At 65.5% G+C, this 22,618-nt stretch overlaps 1 protein-coding gene across 2 annotated transcripts in view; it reads left to right on the top strand.

Annotated features, from left to right (window-relative positions):
- LOC143815892 (transcription elongation factor A protein 3-like) overlaps positions 1-22,618 on the top strand; it is a 531,124-nt gene that overhangs the window by 133,436 nt on the left and 375,070 nt on the right. For both annotated transcript variants that reach the window (XM_077295629.1, XM_077295627.1), the window contains one exon: positions 20,261-20,317. In XM_077295629.1, coding sequence (XP_077151744.1) covers positions 20,261-20,317 — 57 coding nt within the window. The remainder of the gene's footprint in view (positions 1-20,260; positions 20,318-22,618) is intronic.

Here is a 22,618-nt window from a genome sequence, read left to right as displayed (position 1 = left end):
GTGGTTGCGCCCACTCTACCTCTACTAAACAAAGCTGAGTTTGAATCTACAGGCTTTCGGCCTCTATCAACAATATGAAACTGCATTTGGCCTGGTTCTTGGTTTGGGCCTAGTTACGTCTGCTGCTGCCTCTTGGTTTTTTCAAAGAAACAAAGCTGAGTTTGAATCTACAGGCTTTCGGCCTCTATCAACAATATGAAACTGCACTTGGCCTTGTTCTTGGTTTGGGCCTAGTTATGTCTGCTGCTGCCTCTTGGTTAACCTCAAAGAAACAAAGCTGAGTTTGAATCTACAGGCTTTCGGCCTCTATCAACAATATGAAACTGCATTTGGCCTGGTTCTTGGTTTGGGCCTAGTGACGTCTGCTGCTGCCTCTTGGTTTCCTCAAAGAAACAAAGCTGAGTTTCAATCTACAGGCTTTCGGCCTGTATTTAGAATTTGAAACTGTATTTGGCCTACTAGTTTGGTTGGGCCCTACTAACTGTGTCTGCTGCTGCTTGTTGTTGTCCTCCACTGAACAAAGCAATGCTGCCTGTTTACTCCTGTTACCAATTTTTTTCTGCTTTTAGCCTCCTTTTTTATTTTGGGTCTATATCTGTGTTTCCTCCTCATCCTGCCTATTACCCAGCCACTGCTTGATGGGTCTGCTGGTACATTGACCCAGACCACTACATTCCCCTTGCACTCTACACAGCCAGAATCTGACCCTGCTGAAAGTCAGGTCCCCCTTCCCGCATACTATACCACCTTACACGGGGACAAAGAGGAAGGTGCATATGAAAGTGCAGGTTCCTTCATCAGGTGGGGGGGGCATACTCATTGGCGACGTCACTGTCACAGGGCCCGTCATAGTACGCAAAAGTGTCACTGCCGGTGGGAGGCGCCCCCGCCGTCAAACACAACGCCGTACTTTGAGGGGCCCTGTGCCAGTGCCAATGTGAACGAGTGGGCCCCCCTGCTTGCTCTGGATCACAGCACTTGCAAAGTTGAAATACTTACCTCTCCCTGCTCCACCGCCGTGACGTATTCCACATTTCCTGGGCCCAAGAAAAAATTGAGCCAGCTCTCCCCCCCACAACTTTAACCAAATGACCCCCAATTTTCAATACCTAACTATTATTATAAGGTTAATTAAGATTGACAAGCTTAAGTAACAATTGATGTTTTTTACATTAAAATGGGCTCTGTAGGTGTTTTCCTGTCCTCCACTCACTGCCGACTTTTATTCCCCATTGACTTGCATTGGGTTTCGTGTTTCAGTCGGCCCCCGACTTTTCGCAATGATCGGCCGATTTCACCCAACCCGACTTTGACAAAGTCGGGTTTCGCGAAACCCGACTCGATCCTGAAAAAGTAAAAGTCGCTCAACCCTACTCATGGCTGCTGATTCGCGCCAAACTTCCTATGGCTGCGCACACTTTGCTTTTTAAGCTGCCCCTCCTAAATGGGTCATGAGGTCAGTCCTGCTCCTAATTTCTTCCCCCAGGCGACAAGGGAGGCAGTCTCAAAATTTCCAGACCTGGCTCGGTAAAGGTATCCATGGTCCTGTCTTCCTCCTTACACTAACATCAATAGAATGTTAGAACTAGTGATGAAGATGAAGGAGCAACACTTCCATATGCCTGAAAGCTTGTTGATTGGCTGCACTACAGCCTTTCAACAAACTGTATTCCGCATCCGAACTCGAACAGTAAACAGGACTTCTGATAAAAAGTCTATGGGGTTTGGTACCGGACACTAGGTTTCCGGTGCGAACCCTGACCTTTACAGTTTGGGTTCGCTCATCCCTAAATATAACTTAAATGTGTTACTGAGTATGCCTACATGATCAGTATAAAACTAGTTTATTGTGCCATTTTCATCATTGTAAGGAAGAATTTCAGCTACTTCTCATTCAGAATACAATAGGGCTGTTGGCTCAAAGACTAAGTGTGCATGTCTATTGGGTGATCAAGAGGTGTTTGGTCACTTTAACGCTAGGGACACACAACTATTTTTCTCTCATCCCAAAAAAATTAATTCTGATTATACTAATTACAGTCTGATCAAATTCTGAGCAAAGTATGATGAGAGTGTGTTCCGATTTTCTTATATGTGGAGAAGAAGAAAAAATACCTGCGTCTTCTTCATTCTATTAGTTAGTGAAAATCGAATTGCAGTTGGACATCATACAAGTCCTGACACAAATAAGACAAGATACCATCTAATATATAATTGCCTAGAATACTACTTACTGCAATTTGTGCCAACTTCCGGAGCTATTGTCCGGAGCTATTGTCCGGAGCTATTGTCCGGAGCTATTGTCCGGAGCTAATGTCCGGAGATAAGTGACGTCACCAGTGTCCAACACCCAGGCAGAGCACAGTGGCCCCAGGCAGAGCACAGGGGCCCCAGGCAGAACATGGGGCCCCAGGCAGAACACAGGGGCCCCAGGCAGAGCACAGGGGCCCCAGGCAGCATATGGGGCCCCAGGCAGAGCACATGGGCCCCAGGCAGCATATGGGGCCCCAGGCAGAGCACAGTGGCCCCAGGCAGCATATGGGGCCCCAGGCAGAGCACAGTGGCCCCAGGCAGAGCACAGGGGCCCCAGGCAGCATATGGGGCCCCAGGCAGAGCACAGTGGCCCCAGGCAGAGCACAGGGGCCCCAGGCAGCATATGGGGCCCCAGGCAGAGCACAGTGGTCCCAGGCAGAGCACAGGGGACCCAGGCAGCTTATGGGGCCCCAGGCAGAGCACAGTAGCCCCAGGCAGAACATGGGGCCCCAGGCAGAGCACAGTGGCCCCAGGCAGAGCACAGGGGCCCCAGGCAGAACATGGGGCCCCAGGCAGAGCACAGGGGCCCCAGGCAGAGCACAGGGGCCCCAGGCAGCATATGGGGCCCCAGGCAGAGCACAGGGGCCCCAGGCAGCATATGGGGCCCCAGGCAGAGCACAGTGGCCCCAGGCAGAGCACACACCAAATCGGAGGCCGAGGGGCCCCGCCAACCAAATCGGAGGCCGAGGGGCCTCGCCAACCAAATCGGAGGCCGAGGAGCCCCGCCCACTAAATCGAAGGCCGAGCGGCCCCGCCCACCAAAGCGGAGGCCGAGGGGCCCGGCCCCGCCCACCAAAGCGGAGGCCGAGGGGCCCCGCCCACCAAATCGGAGGCCGAGGGTCCCCGCCCACCAAATCGGAAGCCGAGGGTCCCCGCCCACCAAATCGGAGGCCGAGGGTCCCCGCCCACCAAATCGGAGGCCGAGGGTCCCCGCCCACCAAATTGGAGGCCGAGGGTCCCCGCCCACCAAATCGGAGGCCGAGGGGCCCCGCCTACCAAATCGGAGGCCGAGGGTCCCAGCCCACCAAATCGGAGGCCGAGGGTCCCCGCCCACCAAATCGGAGGCCGAGGGGCCCCGCCCACCAAAACGGAGGCCGGGGGTCCCCGCCCTCCAAATCGGAGGCCGAGGGGCCCCGCCCACCACATCGGAGGCCGAGGGGCCCCGCCCACCAAATCGGAGGCCGAGGGGCCCCGCCCACAAAATCGGAGGCCGAGGGTCCCCGCCCACCAAATCGGAGGCCGAGAGTCCCCGCCCACCAAATCGGAGGATAAGGGGCCCCGCCAACCAAATCGGAGGCCGAGGGGCCCCGCCAACCAAATCGGAGGCCGAGGAGCCCCGCCCAACAAATCGAAGGCCGAGCGGCCCCGCCCACCAAAGCGGAGGCCGAGGGGCCCCGCACACCAAATCGGAGGCAGAGGGACCCCGCCCACCAAAGCGGAGGCCGAGGGGCCCCGCCCACCAAAGCGGAGGCCGAGGGGCCCCGCCAACCAAAGCGGAGGCCGAGGGGCTTCGCCAACCAAATCGGAGGCCGAGGAGCCCCGCCCACCAAATCGAAGGCCGAGCGGCCCCGCCCACCAAAGCGGAGGCCGAGGGACCCCGCCCACCAAAGCAGAGGCCGAGGGGCCCCGCCCACCACATCGGAGGCCGATGGGCCCCGCCCACCAAATCGGAGGCCGAGGGTCCCGGCCCACCAAATCGGAGGCCGAGGGTCCCCGCCCACCAAATCGGAGGCCGAGGGTCCCCGCCCACCAAATTGGAGGCCGAGGGTCCCCGCCCACCAAATCGGAGGCCGAGGGTCCCCGCCCACCAAATCGGAGGCCGAGGGGCCCCACCAACCAAATCGGAGGCCGAGGGTCCCCGCCCACCAAATCGGAGGCCGAGGGTCCCCGCCCACCAAATCGGAGGCCGAGGGGCCCCGCCAACCAAATCGGAGGCCGAGGGTCCCCGCCCACCAAATAGGAGGCCGAGGGTCCCCGCCCACCAAATCGGAGGCCGAGAGTCCCCGCCCCCCAAATCGGAGGATAAGGGGCCCCGCCAACCAAATCGGAGGCCGAGGGGCCCCGCCAACCAAATCGGAGGCCGAGGAGCCCCGCCCAACAAATCGAAGGCCGAGCGGCCCCGCCCACCAAAGCGGAGGCCGAGGGGCCCGGCCCCGCCCACCAAAGCAGAGACCGAGGGGCCCCGCCCACCAAAGCGGAGGCCGAGGGTCCCCGCCCACCAAATCGGAGGCCGAGGGTCCCCGCCCACCAAATCGGAGGCCGAGGGTCCCCGCCCACCAAATTGGAGGCCGAGGGTCCCCGCCCACCAAATCGGAGGCCGAGGGGCCCCGCCTACCAAATCGGAGGCCGAGGGTCCCCGCCCACCAAATCGGAGGCCGAGGGTCCCCGCCCACCAAATCGGAGGCCGAGGAGCCCCGCCCACCAAATCGAAGGCCGAGCGGCCCCGCCCACCAAAGCGGAGGCAGAGGGACCCCGCCCACCAAATCAGAGGCCGTGGGGCCCCGCCAACCAAAGCGGAGGCCGAGGGTCCCCGCCCACCAAATCGGAGGCAGAGGGACCCCGCCCACCAAATCGGAGGCCGAGGGGCCCCGCCCACCAAAGCGGAGGCCGAGGGTCCCCGCCCACCAAATCAGAGGTCGAGGGTCCCCGCCCACCAAATCGGAGGCCGAGGGTCCCCGCCCACCAAATCGGAGGCCGGTCCCCGCCCACCAAATCGGAGGCCGAGGGTCCCCGCCAACCAAATCGGAGGCTGAGGAGCCCCGGTCAACAAATCGAAGGCCGAGCGGCCCCGCCCACCAAAGCGGAGGCCGAGGGGTCCCGACCACCACATCGGAGGCCGAGGGGCCCTGCCCACCAAATCGGAGGCCGAGGGGCCCCGCCCACCAAATCGGAGGCCGAGGGTCCCCGCCCACCAAATCGGAGGCCGAGGGTCCCCGCCCACCAAATCGGAGGCCGAGGGTCCCCGCCCACCAAATTGGAGGCCGAGGGGCCCCGCCCACCAAATCGGAGGCTGAGGGTCCCCGCCCACCAAATCGGAGGCCGAGGGTCCCCGCCCACCAAATCGGAGGCCGAGGGGCCCCGCCCACCAAATCGGAGGCCGGGGGTCCCCGCCCACCAAATCGGAGGCCGAGGGGCCCCGCCCACCACATCGGAGGCCGATGGGCCCCGCCCACCAAATCGGAGGCCGAGGGTCCCCGCCCACCAAATCGGAGGCCGAGGGTCCCCGCCCACCAAATCGGAGGCCGAGGGTCCCCGCCCACAAAATCGGAGGCCGAGGGTCCACACCAACCAAATCGGAGGCCGAGGGGCCCCGCCCACCAAATCGAAGGCCGAGGGGCCCCGCCCACCAAAGCGGAGGCCGAGGTTCCCCGCACACCAAATCGGAGGCAGAGGGACCCCGCCCACCAAATCGGAGGCCGAGGGGCCCCACCCACCAAAGCGGAGGCCGAGGGTCTCCGACCACCAAATCGGAGGCCGAGGGTCCCCGCCCACCAAATCGGAGGCCGAGGGTCCCCGCCCACCAAATCGGAGGCCGAGGGTCCCCGCCCACCAAATCGGAGGCCGAGGGGCCCCGCCAACCAAATCGGAGGCCGAGGGGCCCCGCCAACCATATCGGAGGCCGAGGAGCCCCGCCCACCAAATCGGAGGCCGAGCGGCCCTGCCCACCAAAGCGGAGGCCGAGGGGCCCGGCCCCGCCCACCAAAGCGGAGGCCGAGGGGCCCCGCCCACCACATCGGAGGCCGAGGGGCCCAGCCCACCAAATCGGAGCCTGAGGGTCCCCACCCACCAAATCGGAGGCCGATGGGCCCCGCCCACCAAATCGGAGGCCGAGGGTCCCCACCCACCAAATCGGAGGCCGAGTGTCCCCGCCCACCAAATCGGAGGCCGAGGGTCCCCGCCCACAAAATCGGAGGCCGAGGGTCCACACCAACCAAATCGGAGGCCGAGGGGCCCCGCCCACCAAATCGAAGGCCGAGGGGCCCCGCCCACCAAAGCGGAGGCCGAGGTTCCCCGCACACCAAATCGGAGGCAGAGGGACCCCGCCCACCAAATCGGAGGCCGAGGGGCCCCGCCCACCAAAGCGGAGGCCGAGGGTCCCCGACCACCAAATCGGAGGCCGAGGGTCCCCGCCCACCAAATCGGAGGCCGAGGGTCCCCGCCCACCAAATCGGAGGCCGAGGGTCCCCGCCCACCAAATCGGAGGCCGAGGGGCCCCGCCAACCAAATCGGAGGCCGAGGGGCCCCGCCAACCATATCGGAGGCCGAGGAGCCCCGCCCACCAAATCGAAGGCCGAGCGGCCCCGCCCACCAAAGCGGAGGCCGAGGGGCCCGGCCCCGCCCACCACATCGGAGGCCGAGGGGCCCCGCCCACCAAATCGGAGCCTGAGGGGCCCCACCCACCAAATCGGAGGCCGAGGGTCCCCGCCCACCAAATCGGAGGCCGAGGGTCCCCGCCCACAAAATCGGAGGCCGAGGGTCCACACCAACCAAATCGGAGGCCGAGGGGCCCCGCCCACCAAATCGAAGGCCGAGGGGCCCCGCCCACCAAAGCGGAGGCCGAGGTTCCCCGCACACCAAATCGGAGGCAGAGGGACCCCGCCCACCAAATCGGAGGCCGAGGGGCCCCACCCACCAAAGCGGAGGCCGAGGGTCTCCGACCACCAAATCGGAGGCCGAGGGTCCCCGCCCACCAAATCGGAGGCCGAGGGTCCCCGCCCACCAAATCGGAGGCCGAGGGTCCCCGCCCACCAAATCGGAGGCCGAGGGGCCCCGCCAACCAAATCGGAGGCCGAGGGGCCCCGCCAACCATATCGGAGGCCGAGGAGCCCCGCCCACCAAATCGGAGGCCGAGCGGCCCTGCCCACCAAAGCGGAGGCCGAGGGGCCCGGCCCCGCCCACCAAAGCGGAGGCCGAGGGGCCCCGCCCACCACATCGGAGGCCGAGGGGCCCCGCCCACCAAATCGGAGCCTGAGGGTCCCCACCCACCAAATCGGAGGCCGATGGGCCCCGCCCACCAAATCGGAGGCCGAGGGTCCCCACCCACCAAATCGGAGGCCGAGTGTCCCCGCCCACCAAATCGGAGGCCGAGGGTCCCCGCCCACAAAATCGGAGGCCGAGGGTCCACACCAACCAAATCGGAGGCCGAGGGGCCCCGCCCACCAAATCGAAGGCCGAGGGGCCCCGCCCACCAAAGCGGAGGCCGAGGTTCCCCGCACACCAAATCGGAGGCAGAGGGACCCCGCCCACCAAATCGGAGGCCGAGGGGCCCCGCCCACCAAAGCGGAGGCCGAGGGTCCCCGACCACCAAATCGGAGGCCGAGGGTCCCCGCCCACCAAATCGGAGGCCGAGGGTCCCCGCCCACCAAATCGGAGGCCGAGGGTCCCCGCCCACCAAATCGGAGGCCGAGGGGCCCCGCCAACCAAATCGGAGGCCGAGGGGCCCCGCCAACCATATCGGAGGCCGAGGAGCCCCGCCCACCAAATCGAAGGCCGAGCGGCCCCGCCCACCAAAGCGGAGGCCGATGGGCCCGGCCCCGCCCACCACATCGGAGGCCGAGGGGCCCCGCCCACCAAATCGGAGCCTGAGGGGCCCCACCCACCAAATCGGAGGCCGAGGGTCCCCGCCCACCAAATCGGAGACCGAGGGGCCCCGCCAACCATATCGGAGGCCGAGGAGCCCCGCCCACCAAATCGAAGGCCGAGCGGCCCCGCCCACCAAACCGGAGGCCGAGGGGCCCGGCCCCACCCACCAAAGCGGAGGCCGAGGGGCCCCGCCCACCACATCGGAGGCCGAGGGGCCCCGCCCACCAAATCGGAGCCTGAGGGTCCCCACCCACCAAATCGGAGGCCGAGGGTCCCCGCCCACCAAATTGGAGGCCGAGGGGCCCCACCAACCAAATCGAAGGCCGAGGGGCCCCGCCCACCAAATCGGAGGCCGAGGGTCCCCGCCCACCAAATCGGAGGCCGAGGGGCCCCGCCAACCAAATCGGAGGCCGAGGGTCCCCGCCCACCAAATCGGAGGCCGAGGGTCCCCGCCCACCAAATTGGAGGCCGAGAGTCCCCGCCCACCAAATCGGAGGATAAGGGGCCCCGCCAACCAAATCGGAGGCTGAGGGGCCCCGCCAACCAAATCGGAGGCCGAGGAGCCCCGCCCAACAAATCGAAGGCCAAGCGGCCCCGCCCACCAAAGCGGAGGCCGAGGGGCCCGGCCCCGCCCACCAAAGCGGAGGCCGAGGGGCCCCACCCACCGAAGCGAAGGCCGAGGGTCCCCGCCCACCAAATCGGAGGCCGAGGGTCCCCGCCCACCAAATCGGAGGCCGAGGGTCCCCGCCCACCAAATTGGAGGCCGAGGGTCCCCGCCCACCAAATCGGAGGCCGAGGGGCCCCGCCTACCAAATCGGAGGCCGAGGGTCCCCGCCCACCAAATCGGAGGTCGAGGGTCCCCGCCCACCAAATCGGAGGTCGAGGGGCCCCGCCCACCAAATCGGAGGCCGAGGGGCCCCGCCCACCAAATCGGAGACCGAGGGGCCCCGCCAACCAAATCGGAGGCCGAGGGGCCCCGCCCACCAAATCGGAGGCCGAGGGTCCCCGCCCACCAAATCGGAGGCCGAGGGTCCCCGCCAACCAAATCGGAGGCCGAGGAGCCCCGGCCAACAAATCGAAGGCCGAGCGGCCCCGCCCACCAAAGCGGAGGCCGAGGGGCCTGGCCCCGCCCACCAAAGCGGAGGCCGAGGGGCCCCGACCACCACATCGGAGGCCGAGGGGCCCCGCCCACCAAATCGGAGGCCGAGGGGCCCCGCCCACCAAATCGGAGGCCGAGGGTCCCCTCCCACCAAATCGGAGGCCGAGGGTCCCCGCCCACCAAATTGGAGGCCGAGGGGCCCCGCCCACCAAATCGGAGGCTTGGGGTCCCCGCCCACCAAATCGGAGGCCGAGGGGCCCCGCCCACCACATCGGAGGCCGATGGGCCCCGCCCACCAAATCGGAGGCCGAGGGTCCCCACCCACCAAATCGGAGGCCGATGGGCCCCGCCCACCAAATCGGAGGCCGAGGGTCCCCGCCCACCAAATCGGAGGCCGAGGGTCCCCGCCCACCAAATCGGAGGCCGAGGGTCCCCGCCCACAAAATCGGAGGCCGAGGGTCCACTCCAACCAAATCGGAGGCCGAGGGGCCCCGCCCACCAAATCGAAGGCCGAGGGTCCCCGCCCACAAAATCGGAGGCCGAGGGTCCACACCAACCAAATCGGAGGTAGAGGGACCCCGCCCACCAAATCGAAGGCCGAGAGTCCCCGCCCACCAAATCGGAGGCCGAGGGGCCCCGCCAACCATATCGGAGGCCGAGGAGCCCCGCCCACCAAATCGAAGGCCGAGCGGCCCCGCCCACCAAAGCGGAGGCCGAGGGGCCCGGCCCTGCCCACCAAAGCAGAGGCCGAGGGGCCCCGCCCACCACATCGGAGGCCGAGGGGCCCCGCCCACCAAATCGGAGGCCGAGGGTCCCCACCCACCAAATCGGAGGCCGAGGGTCCCCGCCCACCAAATCGGAGGCTGAGGAGCCCCGGCCAACAAATCGAAGGCCGAGCGGCCCCACCCACCAAAGCGGAGGCCGAGGGGCCTGGCCCCGCCCACCAAAGCAGAGGCCGAGGGGCCCCGACCACCACATCGGAGGCCGAGGGGCCCCGCCCACCAAATCGGAGGCCGAGGGGCCCCGCCCACCAAATCGGAGGCCGAGGGTCCCCTCCCACCAAATCGGAGGCCGAGGGTCCCCGCCCACCAAATTGGAGGCCGAGGGGCCCCGCCTACCAAATCGGAGGCTGAGGGTCCCCGCTTACCAAATCGGAGGCCGAGGGTCCCCGCCCACCAAATCGGAGGCTTGGGGTCCCCGCCCACCAAATCTGAGGCCGAGGGGCCCCGCCCACCACATCGGAGGCCGATGGGCCCCGCCCACCAAATCGGAGGCCGAGGGTCCCCACCCACCAAATCGGAGGCCGAGGGTCCCCGCCCACAAAATCGGAGGCCGAGGGTCCCCGCCCACAAAATCGGAGGCCGAGGGTCCACACCAACCAAATCGGAGGCCGAGGGGCCCCGCCCACCAAATCGAAGGCCGAGGGGCCCCGCCCACCAAAGCGGAGGCCGAGGTTCCCCGCACACCAAATCGGAGGCAGAGGGACCCCGCCCACCAAATCGGAGGCCGAGGGGCCCCACCCACCAAAGCGGAGGCCGAGGGTCCCCGACCACCAAATCGGAGGCCGAGGGTCCCCGCCCACCAAATCGGAGGCCGAGGGTCCCCGCCCACCAAATCGGAGGCCGAGGGTCCCCGCCCACCAAATCGGAGGCCGAGGGGCCCCGCCAACCAAATCGGAGGCCGAGGGGCCCCGCCAACCATATCGGAGGCCGAGGAGCCCCGCCCACCAAATCGGAGGCCGAGCGGCCCTGCCCACCAAAGCGGAGGCCGAGGGGCCCGGCCCCGCCCACCAAAGCGGAGGCCGAGGGGCCCCGCCCACCACATCGGAGGCCGAGGGGCCCCGCCCACCAAATCGGAGCCTGAGGGTCCCCACCCACCAAATCGGAGGCCGATGGGCCCCGCCCACCAAATCGGAGGCCGAGGGTCCCCACCCACCAAATCGGAGGCCGAGTGTCCCCGCCCACCAAATCGGAGGCCGAGGGTCCCCGCCCACAAAATCGGAGGCCGAGGGTCCACACCAACCAAATCGGAGGCCGAGGGGCCCCGCCCACCAAATCGAAGGCCGAGGGGCCCCGCCCACAAAATCGGAGGCCGAGGGTCCACACCAACCAAATCGGAGGTAGAGGGACCCCGCCCACCAAATCGAAGGCCGAGAGTCCCCGCCCACCAAATCGGAGGCCGAGGGGCCCCGCCAACCATATCGGAGGCCGAGGAGCCCCGCCCACCAAATCGAAGGCCGAGCGGCCCCGCCCACCAAAGCGGAGGCCGAGGGGCCCGGCCCTGCCCACCAAAGCGGAGGCCGAGGGGCCCCGCCCACCACATCGGAGGCCGAGGGGCCCCGCCCACCAAATCGGAGGCCGAGGGTCCCCACCCACCAAATCGGAGGCCGAGGGTCCCCGCCCACCAAATCGGAGGCTGAGGAGCCCCGGCCAACAAATCGAAGGCCGAGCGGCCCCACCCACCAAAGCGGAGGCCGAGGGGCCTGGCCCCGCCCACCAAAGCAGAGGCCGAGGGGCCCCGACCACCACATCGGAGGCCGAGGGGCCCCGCCCACCAAATCGGAGGCCGAGGGGCCCCGCCCACCAAATCGGAGGCCGAGGGTCCCCTCCCACCAAATCGGAGGCCGAGGGTCCCCGCCCACCAAATTGGAGGCCGAGGGGCCCCGCCTACCAAATCGGAGGCTGAGGGTCCCCGCTTACCAAATCGGAGGCCGAGGGTCCCCGCCCACCAAATCGGAGGCTTGGGGTCCCCGCCCACCAAATCGGAGGCCGAGGGGCCCCGCCCACCACATCGGAGGCCGATGGGCCCCGCCCACCAAATCGGAGGCCGAGGGTCCCCACCCACCAAATCGGAGGCCGAGGGTCCCCGCCCACCAAATCGGAGGCCGAGGGTCCCCGCCCACAAAATCGGAGGCCGAGGGTCCACACCAACCAAATCGGAGGCCGAGGGGCCCCGCCCACCAAATCGAAGGCCGAGGGGCCCCGCCCACCAAAGCGGAGGCCGAGGTTCCCCGCACACCAAATCAGAGGCAGAGGGACCCCGCCCACCAAATCGGAGGCCGAGGGGCCCCACCCACCAAAGCGGAGGCCGAGGGTCCCCGACCACCAAATCGGAGGCCGAGGGTCCCCGACCACCAAATCGGAGGCCGAGGGTCCCCGCCCACCAAATCGGAGGCCGAGGGTCCCCGCCCACCAAATCGGAGGCCGAGGGGCCCCGCTAACCAAATCGGAGGCCGAGGGGCCCCGCCAACCATATCGGAGGCCGAGGAGCCCCGCCCACCAAATCGGAGGCCGAGCGGCCCTGCCCACCAAAGCGGAGGCCGAGGGGCCCGGCCCCGCCCACCAAAGCGGAGGCCGAGGGGCCCCGCCCACCACATCGGAGGCCGAGGGGCCCCGCCCACCAAATCGGAGCCTGAGGGTCCCCACCCACCAAATCGGAGGCCGATGGGCCCCGCCCACCAAATCGGAGGCCGAGGGTCCCCACCCACCAAATCGGAGGCCGAGTGTCCCCGCCCACCAAATCGGAGGCCGAGGGTCCCCGCCCACAAAATCGGAGGCCGAGGGTCCACACCAACCAAATCGGAGGCCGAGGGGCCCCGCCCACCAAATCGAAGGCCGAGGGGCCCCGCCCACCAAAGCGGAGGCCGAGGTTCCCCGCACACCAAATCGGAGGCAGAGGGACCCCGCCCACCAAATCGGAGGCCGAGGGGCCCCGCCCACCAAAGCGGAGGCCGAGGGTCCCCGACCACCAAATCGGAGGCCGAGGGTCCCCGCCCACCAAATCGGAGGCCGAGGGTCCCCGCCCACCAAATCGGAGGCCGAGGGTCCCCGCCCACCAAATCGGAGGCCGAGGGGCCCCGCCAACCAAATCGGAGGCCGAGGGGCCCCGCCAACCATATCGGAGGCCGAGGAGCCCCGCCCACCAAATCGAAGGCCGAGCGGCCCCGCCCACCAAAGCGGAGGCCGAGGGGCCCGGCCCCGCCCACCACATCGGAGGCCGAGGGGCCCCGCCCACCAAATCGGAGCCTGAGGGGCCCCACCCACCAAATCGGAGGCCGAGGGTCCCCGCCCACCAAATCGGAGGCCGAGGGGCCCCGCCAACCATATCGGAGGCCGAGGAGCCCCGCCCACCAAATCGAAGGCCGAGCGGCCCCGCCCACCAAACCGGAGGCCGAGGGGCCCGGCCCCACCCACCAAAGCGGAGGCCGAGGGGCCCCGCCCACCACATCGGAGGCCGAGGGGCCCCGCCCACCAAATCGGAGCCTGAGGGTCCCCACCCACCAAATCGGAGGCCGAGGGTCCCCGCCCACCAAATTGGAGGCCGAGGGGCCCCACCAACCAAATCGAAGGCCGAGGGGCCCCGCCCACCAAATCGGAGGCCGAGGGTCCCCGCCCACCAAATCGGAGGCCGAGGGGCCCCGCCAACCAAATCGGAGGCCGAGAGTCCCCGCCCACCAAATCGGAGGATAAGGGGCCCCGCCAACCAAATCGGAGGCCGAGGGGCCCCGCCAACCAAATCGGAGGCCGAGGAGCCCCGCCCAACAAATCGAAGGCCAAGCGGCCCCGCCCACCAAAGCGGAGGCCGAGGGGCCCGGCCCCGCCCACCAAAGCGGAGGCCGAGGGGCCCCACCCACCGAAGCGGAGGCCGAGGGTCCCCGCCCACCAAATCGGAGGCCGAGGGTCCCCGCCCACCAAATTGGAGGCCGAGGGTCCCCGCCCACCAAATTGGAGGCCGAGGGTCCCCGCCCACCAAATCGGAGGCCGAGGGGCCCCGCCTACCAAATCGGAGGCCGAGGGTCCCCGCCCACCAAATCGGAGGTCGAGGGTCCCCGCCCACCAAATCGGAGGTCGAGGGGCCCCGCCCACCAAATCGGAGGCCGAGGGGCCCCGCCCACCAAATCGGAGACCGAGGGGCCCCGCCAACCAAATCGGAGGCCGAGGGGCCCCGCCCACCAAATCGGAGGCCGAGGGTCCCCGCCCACCAAATCGGAGGCCGAGGGTCCCCGCCAACCAAATCGGAGGCCGAGGAGCCCCGGCCAACAAATCGAAGGCCGAGCGGCCCCGCCCACCAAAGCGGAGGCCGAGGGGCCCGGCCCCGCCCACCAAAGCGGAGGCCGAGGGGCCCCGACCACCACATCGGAGGCCGAGGGGCCCCGCCCACCAAATCGGAGGCCGAGGGGCCCCGCCCACCAAATCGGAGGCCGAGGGTCCCCTCCCACCAAATCGGAGGCCGAGGGTCCCCGCCCACCAAATTGGAGGCCGAGGGGCCCCGCCCACCAAATCGGAGGCTTGGGGTCCCCGCCCACCAAATCGGAGGCCGAGGGGCCCCGCCCACCACATCGGAGGCCGATGGGCCCCGCCCACCAAATCGGAGGCCGAGGGTCCCCACCCACCAAATCGGAGGCCGAGGGTCCCCGCCCACCAAATCGGAGGCCGAGGGTCCCCGCCCACAAAATCGGAGGCCGAGGGTCCACACCAACCAAATCGGAGGCCGAGGGGCCCCGCCCACCAAATCGAAGGCCGAGGGTCCCCGCCCACAAAATCGGAGGCCGAGGGTCCACACCAACCAAATCGGAGGTAGAGGGACCCCGCCCACCAAATCGAAGGCCGAGAGTCCCCGCCCACCAAATCGGAGGCCGAGGGGCCCCGCCAACCATATCGGAGGCCGAGGAGCCCCGCCCACCAAATCGAAGGCCGAGCGGCCCCGCCCACCAAAGCGGAGGCCGAGGGGCCCGGCCCTGCCCACCAAAGCGGAGGCCGAGGGGCCCCGCCCACCACATCGGAGGCCGAGGGGCCCCGCCCACCAAATCGGAGGCCGAGGGTCCCCACCCACCAAATCGGAGGCCGAGGGTCCCCGCCCACCAAATCGGAGGCTGAGGAGCCCCGGCCAACAAATCGAAGGCCGAGCGGCCCCGCCCACCAAAGCGGAGGCCGAGGGGCCCGGCCCCGCCCACCAAAGCAGAGGCCGAGGGGCCCCGACCACCACATCGGAGGCCGAGGGGCCCCGCCCACCAAATCGGAGGCCGAGGGGCCCCGCCCACCAAATCGGAGGCCGAGGGTCCCCTCCCACCAAATCGGAGGCCGAGGGTCCCCGCCCACCAAATTGGAGGCCGAGGGGCCCCGCCTACCAAATCGGAGGCTGAGGGTCCCCGCTTACCAAATCGGAGGCCGAGGGTCCCCGCCCACCAAATCGGAGGCTTGGGGTCCCCGCCCACCAAATCGGAGGCCGAGGGGCCCCACCCACCACATCGGAGGCCGATGGGCCCCGCCCACCAAATCGGAGGCCGAGGGTCCCCACCCACCAAATCGGAGGCCGAGGGTCCCCGCCCACCAAATCGGAGGCCGAGGGTCCCCGCCCACAAAATCGGAGGCCGAGGGTCCACACCAACCAAATCGGAGGCCGAGGGGCCCCGCCCACCAAATCGAAGGCAGAGGGGCCCCGCCCACCAAAGCGGAGGCCGAGGTTCCCCGCACACCAAATCGGAGGTAGAGGGACCCCGCCCACCAAATCGGAGGCCGAGAGTCCCCGCCCACCAAATCGGAGGCCGAGGGGCCCCGCCAACCATAGGTTCCCCGCACACCAAATCGGAGGTAGAGGGACCCCGCCCACCAAATCGGAGGCCGAGAGTCCCCGCCCACCAAATCGGAGGCCGAGGGGCCCCGCCAACCATATCGGAGGCCGAGGAGCCCCGCCCACCAAATCGAAGGCCGAGCGGCCCCGCCCACCAAAGCGGAGGCCGAGGGGCCCGACCCTGCCCACCAAAGCGGAGGCCGAGGGGCCCCGCCCACCACATCGGAGGCCGAGGGGCCCCGCCCACCAAATCGGAGGCCGAGGGTCCCCACCCACCAAATCGGAGGCCGAGGCTGCCCGCCCACCAAATTGGAGGCCGAGGGGCCCCACCAACCAAATCGGAGGCCGAGCGGCCCCGCCCACCAAATCGGAGGCCGAGGGTCCCCGCCCACCAAGTCGGAGGCCGAGGGGCCCCGCCCACCAAATCGGAGGCCGAGGGTCCCCGCCCACCAAATCGGAGGCTGAGGGTCCCCGCCCACCAAATCGGAGGCCGAGAGTCCCCGCCCACCAAATCGGAGGATAAGGGGCCCCGCCCACCAAAGCGGAGGCCGAGGGGCCCGGCCCCGCCCACCAAAGCGGAGGCCGAGGGGCCCCACCCACCAAAGCGGAGGCCGAGGGTCCCCGCCCACCAAATCGGAGGCCGAGGGTCCCCGCCCACCAAATCGGAGGCCGAGGGTCCCCGCCCACCAAATTGGAGGCCGAGGGTCCCCGCCCACCAAATCGGAGGCCGAGGGGCCCCGCCTACCAAATCGGAGGCCGAGGGTCCCCGCCCACCAAATCGGAGGCCGAGGGTCCCCGCCCACCAAATCGGAGGCCGAGGGGCCCCGCCCACCAAATCGGAGGCCGAGGGGCCCCGCCCACCAAATCGGAGGCCGAGGGGCCCCGCCCACCAAATCGGAGGCCGAGGGGCCCCGCCCACCAAATCGGGGGCCGAGGGTCCCCACCCACCAAATCGGAGGCCGAGGGGCCCCACCAACCAAATCGGAGGCCGAGGGGCCCCGCCCAACAAATCGGAGGCCGAGGGTCCCCGCCCACCAAATCGGAGGCCGAGGGGCCCCGCCAACCAAATCGGAGGCCGGGGGTCCCCGCCCACCAAATCGGAGGCCGAGGGTCCCCGCCCACCAAATCGGAGGCCGAGAGTCCCCGCCCACCAAATCGGAGGATAAGGGGCCCCGCCAACCAAATCGGAGGCCGAGGGGCCCCGCCAACCAAATCGGAGGCCGAGGAGCCCCGCCCAACAAATCGAAGGCCGAGCGGCCCCGCCCACCAAAGCGGAGGCCGAGGGGCCCGGCCTCGCCCACCAAAGCGGAGGCCGAGGGGCCCCACCCACCAAAGCGGAGGCCGAGGGTCCCCGCCCACCAAATCGGAGGCCGAGGGTCCCCGCCCACCAAATCGGAGGCCGAGGGTCCCCGCCCACCAAATTGGAGGCCGAGGGTCCCCGCCCACCAAATCGGAGGCCGAGGGGCCCCGCCTACCAAATCGGAGGCCGAGGGTCCCCGCCCACCAAATCAGAGGCCGAGGGTCCCCGCCCACCAAATCGGAGGCCGAGGGTCCCCGCCCACCAAATCGGAGGCCGAGGGGCCCCACCCACCAAATCGGAGGCCGAGGGGCCCCGCCCACCAAATCGGAGGCCGAGGGGCCCCACCAACCAAATCGGAGGCCGAGGAGCCCCGCCCACCAAATCGAAGGCCGAGCGGCCCCGCCCACCAAAGCGGAGGCAGAGGGACCCCGCTCACCAAATCAGAGGCCGTGGGGCCCCGCCAACCAAAGCGGAGGCGGAGGGTCCCCGCCCACCAAATCGGAGGCCAAGGGGCCCCGCCCACCAAAGCGGAGGCCGAGGTTCCCCGCCCACCAAATCGGAGGTCGAGGGTCCCCGCCCACCAAATCGGAGGCCGAGGGTCCCCGCCCACCAAATCGGAGGCCGGTCCCCGCCCACCAAATCGGAGGCCGAGGGTCCCCGCCAACCAAATCGGAGGCTGAGGAGCCCCGCCCAACAAATCGAAGGCCGAGCGGCCCCGCCCACCAAAGCGGAGGCCGAGGGGCCCGGCCCCGCCCACCAAAGCGGAGGCCGAGGGGCCCCGACCACCACATCGGAGGCCGAGGGGCCCCGCCCACCAAATCGGAGGCCGAGGGGCCCCGCCCACCAAATCGGAGGCCGAGGGTCCCCGCCCACCAAATCGGAGGCCGAGGGTCCCCGCCCACCAAATTGGAGGCCGAGGGGCCCCGCCTACCAAATCGGAGGCTGAGGGTCCCCGCCCACCAAATCGGAGGCCGAGGGTCCCCGCCCACCAAATCGGAGGCCGAGGGGCCCCGCCCACCAAATCGGAGGCCGGGGGTCCCCGCCCACCAAATCGGAGGCCGAGGGGCCCCGCCCACCACATCGGAGGCCGAGGGGCCCCGCCCACCACATCGGAGGCCGATGGGCCCCGCCCACCAAATCGGAGGCCGAGGGTCCCCGCCCACCAAATCGGAGGCTGAGGGTCCCCGCCCACCAAATCGGAGGCCGAGGGTCCCTGCCCACAAAATCGGAGGCCGAGGGTCCACACCAACCAAATCGGAGGCCGAGGGGCCCCGCCCACCAAATCGAAGGCCGAGGGGCCCCGCCCACCAAAGCGGAGGCCGAGGTTCCCCGCACACCAAATCGGAGGCAGAGGGACCCCGCCCACCAAATCGGAGGCCGAGTGGCCCCGCCCACCAAAGCGGAGGCCGAGGGTCCCCGACAACCAAATCGGAGGCTGAGGAGCCCCACCCAACAAATCGAAGGCCGAGCGGCCCCGCCCACCAAAGCGGAGGCCGAGGGGCCCGGCCCCGCCCACCAAAGCGGAGGCCGAGGGGCCCCGACCACCACATCGGAGGCCTAGGGGCCCCGCCCACCAAATCGGAGGCCGAGGGGCCCCGCCCACCAAATCGGAGGCCGAGGGTCCCCGCCCACCAAATCGGAGGCCGAGGGTCCCCGCCCACCAAATTGGAGGCCGAGGGGCCCCGCCTACCAAATCGGAGGCTGAGGGTCCCCGCCCACCAAATCGGAGGCCGAGGGTCCCCGCCCACCAAATCGGAGGCCGAGGGGCCCCGCCCACCAAATCGGAGGCCGGGGGTCCCCGCCCACCAAATCGGAGGCCGAGGGGCCCCGCCCACCACATCGGAGGCCGATGGGCCCCGCCCACCAAATCGGAGGCCGAGGGTCCCCGCCCACCAAATCGGAGGCTGAGGGTCCCCGCCCACCAAATCGGAGGCCGAGGGTCCCTGCCCACAAAATCGGAGGCCGAGGGTCCACACCAACCAAATCGGAGGCCGAGGGGCCCCGCCCACCAAATCGAAGGCCAAGGGGCCCCGCCCACCAAAGCGGAGGCCGAGGTTCCCCGCACACCAAATCGGAGGCAGAGGGACCCCGCCCACCAAATCGGAGGCCGAGTGGCCCCGCCCACCAAAGCGGAGGCCGAGGGTCCCCGACCACCAAATCGGAGGCCGAGAGTCCCCGCCCACCAAATCGGAGGCCGAGGGTCCCCGCCCACCAAATCGGAGGCCGAGGGTCCCCGCCCACCAAATCGGAGGCCGAGAGTCCCCGCCCACCAAATCGGAGGCCGAGGGGTCCCGCCAACCAAATCGGAGGCCGAGGGGCCCCGCCAACCAAATCGGAGGCCGAGGAGCCCCGCCCACCAAATCGAAGGCCGAGCGGCCCCGCCCACCAAAGCGGAGGCCGAGGGGCCCGGCCCCGCCCACCAAAGCGGAGGCCGAGGGGCCCCACCCACCACATCGGAGGCCGAGGGGCCCCGCCCACCAAATCGGAGGCCGAGGGTCCCCACCCACCAAATCGGAGGCCGAGGGTCCCCGCCCACCAAATTGGAGGCCGAGGGTCCCCGCCCACCAAATTGGAGGCCGAGGGTCCCCGCCCACCAAATCGGAGGCCGAGGGTCCCCGCCCACCAAATCGGAGGCCGAGGGTCCCCACCTGTGAAAATTTTACTGTGAAAATACCTGATGGGCACACAAGTATGCGCCAGTATGGGTACTAAGAGCTTTTCCACATAATAATGAAATATTTTAAAATGTCATAGAACATACCAATATACATAGTTATTGATACATATTATTTATTATTTACATTATTGTTCTTAAGCAAAGAACCGTTGTTGTGGCATTTGCCACAACACGCAAAGTTGTTGTCTTATGTCTTTCATCACTCCCCTCATAAGCATGTTCATGGATCCTGTGTAACTGTACCTTAAATAACAAGAATTGTCAAGAGCTGGTGAGTGCAGCCATTTTTTGTTCTTTCTTACTATTATTTATTAATTGTATTATTCTTACATTTGAATAAATAAAGTATATATGGATTCTAGACTCCCGATTCTTTAGAATCGGGCTGCCATCTAGTGTACATATAATAATGTCTATTTTTATATAGTGCTAACATATTCCGCAGAGCTTTACAGTTTACACATTATCATCACTGATCCCGATGGGGCTCACAATCTAAATTCCCTATCAGTATGTCTTTGGAATGTGGGAGGAAACTGCAGTACTCAGAGGAAACCCACGCAAACACAGGGAGAACATGCAAACTCCTTGCAGATGTTGTCCTTGGTGGGGTTTGAACCCAGGACTCCAGCGCTGCAAGACTGCAGTGCTAACCACTGAGCCACCGTTATGCCCATACATATATGTTGTTAACGTTCTATCATATATCTGATTTCAGATGACTTTAAAACTTTTGAAGCTAACTGTGAGAAAATTGCATGGGAAATAGAAGAATATATCCTTTTGTGATCTGGGTGTTGTAGTTATCCTGCTTAAGGAATTAGATTACACATGAGACACAGAGACTGATAGCACGACAAAACTGCAAAACTGGTAAGTAATATTATATTATTAATATGTGGTATGCTTGAAATGCCTTTCTTTTAGAATAGTTCCTATGTTGTCTAACTTAAGTGTATCATATTATCAAATGTCTAGCAGGGACAATCAGGACAATTGAGGACAAGTCACTGTGGAGTAGGGGTGCGAAGTTCCATATTATTAGGGTGCCAACCTCCGCTGCTAGGCAGGAACAGCCTAGCAAACATTATAGGGCTAAATATGCTTAACATTTGTGATACAACCTGTGATGATATACATTGATCCGAAAAACACAGCATTAATCCTTTTGTATATATATATATATATATATATATATATATATATATATTTATTTATTTATTTATTTATATATACAGTGCCCTGCGAAAGTATTCGGCCCCCTGGAACTTTTCAACCTATCTCCACATATCATGCATCAAACATAAAGATGTCAAATGTAAATTTTTGGTGAAGAATCAACATCAACTGGAACACAATTGTGAAGTTGAAGGAAACGTATTATTATTATTCGGCCCCTTTACTTTCAGTGCAGCAAACTTACTCCAGAAGTTTATTGTGGATCTCTTAATGAACCAATGTTGTCCTAAATGCCTAATGATAATAAATATAATCCACCTGTGTGTAATCAAGTAACCATATAAATGCACCTGCTCTGTGATAGTCTCAGGGTTCTGTTTGAAGCACAGAGAGCATCATGAAGACCAAGGAACGCAACAGGCAGGTTCGTGATATTGTTGTGAAGAAGTTTAAAGCTGGATTTGGATACAAAATGATTTCCAAAACTTTAAACATCCCAAGGAGCACTGTGCAAGCGATCATATTGAAATGGAAGGAGTATTGCAGCGCCCCCACTGCCGCAGGGCCGAGGGGTACCCGCTACCGGGCCTCTGAGTCTCTGCTCTGGGGTTGTCACGGTGGCTAGGCCCGGTCCGTGACCCTGCTGAGGGGCGCTCCAAATAAATAATAGGTGTGGATGGTGGTAGTGGTGCGGTGTAGTGCCGGTCGCAGTTAATAACGAGGACACCAGGTTGCAGTCTCTTTACCTCTTTACTGAAGGTCTCAAAGTCCTCAATCCGGAATACGGTTAACCAGGCTGCGCAAGTCCGGCCGGTCCGATGGCACCTCCAGAGTTCCCTTTGCAGGTGGAAATCTGTGCCTTCCTACTAGCGCTAGGTGTTGTGGTCCTCCCCTGCTGAGCTTACGGGATAGTCCCCACAACTGTTGTGTCTGTTTCTCGTGTTCCCTCACAACTCGATTAGATGATCTTCTGCTAATCCTCCGTCCCTCCCTGGTGTTATGGTTGGGACGCACCCGTATGACGGGTAGGCTCGGAGCTCTTCCGGGACCCTAGACCCTAGACCGGGACCCTAGACCCTAGACCCTCTCCAAAGGTTGCCCCCTATGTCTGCGTAGGTGATTTAGGTGAGACAGCCCGCCTGTGACTGACTGTCCTGCCGTTGGTTTGAAGTATGGCTTAGAGCTCTGTACCTCCTCGGCGTTCCGGCCGCCGGTTGTTTACGCCTCAGTAGGATGTTGCCTCGATCTTACAGCACGACTCCTACTGGTATTCTCCTTCTTGCTTTGATCTCGTTTCTCACTCAGCACAATAAATCTCGCTTCTTGTCCTTTCTTAGGGCACCGCCGCTATGAAGTGCAGGCGCGGTCCCGTAGCTTTCTCTCTGTTTGCCAGGCCTCTGTCAGGATCCCACCCCTGACAGGGACCCTACCGAATCTTCCCCTACAGCACCCTCTGCCACAAGGTGTTGCCTGGTTCCAACCCAGTCAGCGTTCTCCCTAACTTCCTGCCTACCCCCCAGTTTTACCAGACTGTGAGGAGTGGCCTAATGAATAGTACCCTTAGCTCCCCCTGGAGGCCAGACTGTGAAATGTATTGGTGTCTGTGATACCTGGTCAGATGAACTCCTTCAGTGCCATCAGACGTACCATAGCCCCCCTTAGCGGCGGAGCCACAGTACTGCAACGACCAGGACTCTGGGGCGCTGCAGTATCATACCACTGCAAGTCTACCAAGACCCGGCTGTCCCTCTAAACTTTCATCTAAAACAAGGAGAAGACTGATCAGATATTCAGCCAAGAAGCCCATGATCACTCTGGATGAACTGCAGAAATCCGCAGCTGAGGTGGGACAGTCTGTCCAAAGGACAACAATCAGTCATACACTGCACAAATCTGG

The sequence above is a fragment of the Ranitomeya variabilis genome, chromosome 3, assembly GCF_051348905.1.
Source record: "Ranitomeya variabilis isolate aRanVar5 chromosome 3, aRanVar5.hap1, whole genome shotgun sequence".
Classification (NCBI taxonomy): domain Eukaryota; kingdom Metazoa; phylum Chordata; class Amphibia; order Anura; family Dendrobatidae; genus Ranitomeya; species Ranitomeya variabilis.
The sequence above is the reverse complement of the archived record's forward strand: the minus strand, read 5'-3'. Positions and strand labels throughout refer to the sequence as shown.